Source organism: Salvelinus fontinalis, chromosome 5 (assembly GCF_029448725.1).
Source record: "Salvelinus fontinalis isolate EN_2023a chromosome 5, ASM2944872v1, whole genome shotgun sequence".
Lineage (NCBI taxonomy): Eukaryota > Metazoa > Chordata > Actinopteri > Salmoniformes > Salmonidae > Salvelinus > Salvelinus fontinalis.
Genome location: NC_074669.1, coordinates 11,280,499 through 11,287,378, shown reverse-complemented (window position 1 = coordinate 11,287,378; position 6,880 = coordinate 11,280,499). Strand labels below are relative to the sequence as shown.

General features: G+C 51.2%; 1 protein-coding gene across 1 annotated transcript; it reads left to right on the top strand.

Moving 5' to 3' along the window:
• The first annotated feature begins 822 nt into the window (after positions 1 to 822).
• On the top strand, positions 823 to 5,964 carry LOC129854841 (uncharacterized). Its single transcript, XM_055921976.1, has one exon. It carries the CDS (start codon positions 5,335 to 5,337, stop codon positions 5,962 to 5,964), a length of 630 nt encoding a protein of 209 aa, XP_055777951.1. The 5' UTR covers positions 823 to 5,334.
• Positions 5,965 to 6,880: the final 916 nt, after the last annotated feature.

The window sequence follows — 6,880 nt, the reverse complement described above, 5'->3', positions numbered from 1 at the left end:
CAGAATTCCAGTCATTACAATAAATGTTATACCCCTTGATCTTCAAGAATAGGACTTGGAAGTATAGATTAGACAAATTGTTTTACCTGAGCATAACCCCAAAACTAAGGACTTATTAGCCAGCCCTACTCTGTTGTTTATGATTTTCTTTTTATGGCGGACTGATTGGGCTCATTGATTCGATTTGAAAAATAAATGCTGCGCCCATGGAATGGCATGTTTTGAGCACTACTGAAAAAATGCTACATTTTTGTTTTATTTTAATTTAATTTAACCTTTATTTACCTAGGCAAGTCAGTTAACGTGCGGGCCGGCTGACTAATAAGCCCAACTAATTAACCCTAATACGATGCGATCTGGATGGAGGCGATGGAAATCCCTCAGCATAGACGGATCCAAAATGTCCCCCACCGGTACCCAGCACCTCTCCTCCGGACCGTACCCCTCCCAGTCCACGAGGTACTGCAGGCCCCTCACCCGGCGTCTCGAGTCCAGAATGGCCCGTATCGTGTACGCCGGGGACCCCTCGATGTCCAGAGGGGGAGGAGGGACCTCCGGCACCTCACCGTCCTGCAGGGGACCAGCTACCACCGGCCTGAGGAGAGACACATGAAACGAGGGGTTAATACGATAATAGGAAGGGAGTTGTAATCGATAACACACCTCGTTTATCCTCCTCAGGACTTTGAAGGGCCCTACACACTGCGGACCCAGCTTCCGGCAGGGCAAGCGGAGGGGCAGGTTTCAGGTCGAGAGCCAGACCCTGTCCCCCGGTACAAACACGGGGGCCTCACTGCGGTGGCGGTCAGCGCTCCTCTTCTGCCATCCACTAGCTTGTTGGAGAGATTCCTGGACGGCCCTCCATGTCTCCTTGGAACGCTGCACCCACTCCTCCACCGCAGGAGCCTCGGTCTGGCTCGGATGCCATGGTGCCAGGACCGGCTGGTACCCCAATACACACTGAAAGGGGGACATGTTAGTAGAGGAGTGGCATAGTGAGTTCTGGGCCATTTCGGCCCAGGAATGTATCTCGCCCACTCCCCTGGCCGGTCCTGGCAATACGACCGCAGAAACCTACCCACCTCCTGGTTCACTCTCTCCACCTGCCCATTACTCTCAGAGTGATACCCGGAGGTCAGGCTGACCGAGACCCCCAAACACTCCATGAACGCCCTCCATACTCGGGACGTGAATTGGGGGCCCCGATCAGAAACGATGTCCTCCGGCACCCCGTAGTGCCGGAAGACGTGGGTGAATAATGCCTCCGGGGTCTGTAGGGCTGTAGGAATACCGGGCAACGGGAGGAGACGACAGGACTTCGAGAACCGATCCACAATCGCCAGTACCGTAGTGTTCCCCTGAGACGGGGGAAGATCGGTCAGAAAATCTACGGACAGGTGCGACCAAGGCCGCTGTGGAACGGGGAGGGGTTGTAACTTTCCTCTAGGAAGGTGCCTAGGAGCCTTACTCTGGGTGCATACCGAACAGGAGGAAACATAAACCCTAACGTCTCTCGCCAAGGTAGGCCACCAATACCTCCCCTGAAGGCTCCCCACTGTCCTCTTCACCCCAGGGTGACCCGAGGAGGGTAGAACGTGAGCCCACCGAATCAATTTGTCCCGAACACCAAGCGGCACGTACTTCCGCCCCACCGGACACTGAGGAGGAACGGGTTCCGCCCGTAACGCCCGCTCGATGTCCGAGTCCACTTCCCACACCACTGGTGCTATCAGCCTTGAGGCGGGAAGGATGGGAGTGGGTTCGGTGGGCCGATCGTCCGAGTCGTAAAAACCGGACAGTGCATCCGCCTTTACGTTCTGGGAGCCCGGTCTATACGTTAACGTAAACTGGAATCGGGTAAAGAACATGGTCCACCTTGCTTGACGTGGGTTCAGTCTCCTAGCTGCCCGAATATACTCCAAATTCTGGTGGTCGGTCCAGATGAGAAAAGGGTGCTTAGCCCCCTCAAGCCAGTGTCTCCACACCTTCAGGGCACTGACCACTGCTAACAACTCCCGGTCCCCCACATCATATTTACGCTCCGCTGGACTGAGTTTCTTCGAGAAGAAAGCACAGGGGTGGAGTTTTGGTGGCGTACCAGAGCGCTGTGATAGCACGGCACCTACCCCAGCCTCGGACGCGTCCACCTCCACTATGAATGCTAGAGAGGGATCCGGATGCGCCAACACGGGCGCATCCGTGAACAGCGCCTTCAACCTGTTGAAAGCTCCGTCCGCTTTTGCTGACCACTGCAGCCGCACCGGACCCCCCTTCAGCAGTGAGGTAATGGGAGCTGCTACCTGGCCAAAACCCCGGATAAACCTCCGGTAGTAGTTGGCAAAACCCAAAAACCGCTGCACCTCTTTTACCGTGGTCGGAGTCGGAGACGGAGACGGCCTTAATGCGGTCACTCCCTATCACCACGCCCGAGGTGGATATGCGGTAACCCAAAAAAGAGACGGCTCGTTTGGAGAACACACACTTCTCAGCCTTGACATATAGGTCATGCTCCAGCAGTCTACCAAGCACCTTGCGCACCAGAGAGACATGCGCGGCGTGAGTGGCTGAGTAGATCAGAATGTCATCGATATAAACAACCACTCCCTGCCCGTGCAGGTCCCTGAGAATATTGTCTACAAAGGATTGGAAAACGGCTGGAGCATTCTTTAACCCATACGGCATGACGCAGTACTCATAATGGCCCGATGTGGTACTAAATGCGGTTTTCCACTTGTCTCCTTTCCGAATACGCACCAGACTATACGTGCTCCTGAGATCCAATTTTGTGAAGAACTGCGCTCCGTGAAATGATTCCATTGCCGTAGCAATAGTGGGTAACTAAACCCCACGGTGATGGCATTTAGACTGCTATAATCAATACACGGACGCAAACCTCCCTCCTTTTTCTTCACAAAAAATAAACTCGAGGGGGCAGGTGAGATGGAGGACCGAATGTACCCCTGTCCCAGAGACTCAGTGACATATGTCTCCATAGCCACCGTCTCCTCTTGGGACAATGGGTACACGTGACTCTTGGGAAGCGCAGCGTCTACCTGGAGATCTATCGCACAATCCCTTCCCGGTCGATGAGGTGGTAATTTAGTCGCTTTCTTTTTACTGAAAGCGATTGCCAAATCGGCATACTCGGGGGGAATGCACACCGTGGAACCCTGGTCTGGACTTTCCACCGACGTGGCACCAATGGAAACTCCCAAACACCTTCCAGAACACTCCTTTGACCACCCCTGGAGAACCCCCTGTCTACACGAAATTTTAGGATTGTGCCGGGCCAGCCAGGGAATCCCTAGCACCACTGGGTCACCATGTCCAGGGGGACCGTGGTCTCCCTGACCACCCCTGACCCTAATGGCCGGCTATCTAGGGAGTGCACGGGAAAGGGAGAATCTATCGGCACAAGCGGAACCCTTAACCTAAAAGCGAGTCCGCGATCCATAAAGTTCCCAGCTGCGCCTGAATCGACTAGCGCCCTATGCTGGGAAGAGGGAAAAAATGTAAGGAAAAAAATCAAGACAAACATGTGACTAACAGGGGGTTCTGGGTGAGTTTGGTGCTGACTCACCTGGGGTGATCGAGAAGCGTTCCGCCTGCCATCTCGACTCCCAGACGGACCCCCCCAGCACCGATCGGCCGTGTGTTCTCTCCGACCACAGCTGGTGCAGGGAGAGCCTCCTCCTCCGGTACCCCTCGGCACAGCCCCTCACAACTCCATCGGAATAGGAGCGGAGGGGCTGGGTGGTGGAACGTACAGGACCCTCTCAGAACGCCCGCGGGCAGCCAGCAGATTGTCCAGACGGATGGACCTGTCAATCAGCTCATCCAGGGAAAGAGCGGTTTCCCGACATGCTAGCTCCCTGCCGCCGATCCATCATAATCCCTCGGGAGTGTCAGACGGAGAGCGCTGAAGCCGAGGGATGGAGAGGCCTGGGCTGGAGGAGCCGAAGGTGGAGAGAGGAGACCACTCCTCTCCCATCGGTCCATTCGCTCCTTCATCGAATCCATCGCTGATCCAATACGGTGTAGAACAGTGGTATGAACCCTAATACAAAACAGGTGAACACAATAAACACATAGGGAGGGGGAGAAAAAGATCAGTGGCAGCTAATAGGCCGGTGACGACGACCGCCGAACGCCACCCGAACGGAAAGGAGAGCCTGCCTCGGTCGGAGTCGTGACAATTGCAGGATAAATCAATGTTCAAAGTTTACATAGCTGGTCATATATGGATGTTACATTTGACTTTATGGGTTGGTCATGTAGGCTTCTTCTAACCCATCGCTTTCTACTACATATAATAATATGATAAAATTATATACTTACTTTTAAAACCAAGTCTATCAGAATTCCAGTCATTACAATAAATGTTATACCCCTTGATCTTCAAGAATAGGACTTGGAAGTATAGATTAGACAAATTGTTTTACCTGAGCATAACCCCAAAACTAAGGACTTATTAGCCAGCCCTACTCTGTTGTTTATGATTTTCTTTTTATGGCGGACTGATTGGGCTCATTGATTCGATTTGAAAAATAAAAGCTGCGCCCATGGAATGGCATGTTTTGAGCACTACTGAAAAAATGCTACATTTTTATTTTATTTTAATTTAATTTAACCTTTATTTAACTAGGCAAGTCAGTTAAGAACAAATTCTTATTTACAATGATGACCTAGGAACAGTGGGTTAACTGCCTTGCTCAGCGGCAGAACGACAGTGCTATTTACATGTGCTATTTACATGTGAAAAATGAACGTATTTGCTATAGGCCTATTGTTTGGCTTTTTGTTGGTGACACTGATTTCTTACATTGTAAATGTAAACAAACACTGTATAGCCTCATAACATAAAAACAATAATTTAATGTAATCTGATTACAATATTTTTGCTGGTAATGTAACAGATTACAGGTACAGTTTTGTAATACGTTACTCCCCAACCCTGTATATGCACAAACTCATCCAAACTGTTACAGCTGGGAAGCATGCGGACACCTTTAGTGTAACGTGGGGGATTTAGCCATAAATATCAATATCCTGTAGCCGATACTATGCCACCGTTTTATACATGAGGTGAGGTTCTCGAGACTAAACTAATTCATTTAGTTATTATTATTTCACCTTTATTTAACCAGGTAGGCTAGTTGAGAACAAGTTCTCATTTACAACTGCGACCTGGCCAAGATAAAGCAAAACAGTGCGACACAAACAACAACACAGAGTTCCACATGGAATAAACAAACTAACACATAGGTTTACACGTTTCATTCAAATAATCAAACTGACAATAACCCTGTAGCAACACTCACGGAGAGAGTGTCCATGGAGAAGGAGGGTGTGTCCATGGAGAAGGAGGGCGTGTCCAGGGAGAAGGAGGGCGTGCCCAGGGAGGAGGGCGTGCCCAGGGAGGAGGGCGTGTCCAGTGAGATGGAGGGCGTGTCTATGGAGAAGGAGGGTGTGTTCAGGGAGAAGGAGGGTGTGTCCAGTGAGAAGGAGGGCGTGTCCAGGGAGAAGGAGGGCGTGTCCAGGGAGAAGGAGGGCGTGTCCAGTGAGATGGAGGGCGTGTCCAGGGAGAAGGAGAGCGTGTCCAGGGAGAAGGAGGGCGTGTCCAGTGAGACGGAGGATGTGTCCAGGGAGAAGGAGGGCATGTCCAGTGAGACGGAGGGCATGTCCAGTGAGACGGAGGCCGTGTCCAGGGAGAAGGAGGTCGTGTCCAGGGAGAAGGAGGGTGTGTCCATGGAGAAGGAGGGCGTGTCCAGTGAGACAGAGGGCGTGTCCAGGGAGAAGGAGGTCGTGTCCAGGGAGAAGGAGGGTGTGACCAGGGAGACGGAGGGCGTGTCCAGTGAGACGGAGGGCGTGTCCAGGGAGAAGGAGGTCGTGTCCAGGGTTAAGGAGGGCATGTCCAGTGAGACGGAGGACGTGTCCAGGGAAAAGGAGGGCATGTCCAGGTAGAAGGAGGTCGTGTCCAGGGAGAAGGAGGGCATGTCCAGTGAGACGGAGGCCGTGTCCAGGGAGAAGGAGGGCGTGTCCAGGGAGAAGGAGGTCGTGTCCAGGGAGAAGGAGGGCATGTCCAGTGAGACGGAGGGCGTGTCCAGGGAGAAGGAGGTAGTGTCCAGGGAGAAGGAGAGCTGGTTTAGGAGGACTAAGGATACTACGCTTAAAACACTACATTTACTTTGTTAAAACCACCATCACCGCCCCCATCCTCCCAAGGCACGCCGACCTCGACATGGCAAAGGGGATACTCTGAACGACAGAAAATGCACAGCTTTTATACAGATGGCCATGCCCTTAATTAACAATTAGACACACCTGCGGCTGGCAAAGGCATGATGGTGTGTTCGCAATACTTTAACGGTTCTATCCTGTCACATGAGTATGCTTTGAAGCGATTGAACAGAAAGTTCAGAAATGTAATAGAACCACTGTGTGTTCAGAATCACCTTTATCTGCCCGAGTACATTTACACATACTCAGACCACCTGTTCATACCCATTCCTTATTTCCAAGCAATGCAAACACAGCAGTTTTCACTTAATGATTGTATGAAACAGAATCGGAGAGAGGGAGAGGACAGTAGAGATGAGATTCACACTTTTGCAATGAACCTCAAAGAGAAACACGAACTGGCTCTGACATTGGTCCCATGGCGACAAATATTCATAAACAGCATGTCCTGAAACTCCACATTGCCAGAGAAAATCTATTCTATATCATTCAAAGTTCCATTAGATAAATAGCTTCTTTGATTACTTTTAATTTAGTGGGAGGTTGGATACACATTGTCTGCGGGTCTCGAATCAGCGTGAATTATGTTGTGGTCAAAGTTAGGGATGGGGTGCTCAATTTAATTCATGGTATTTTTGGG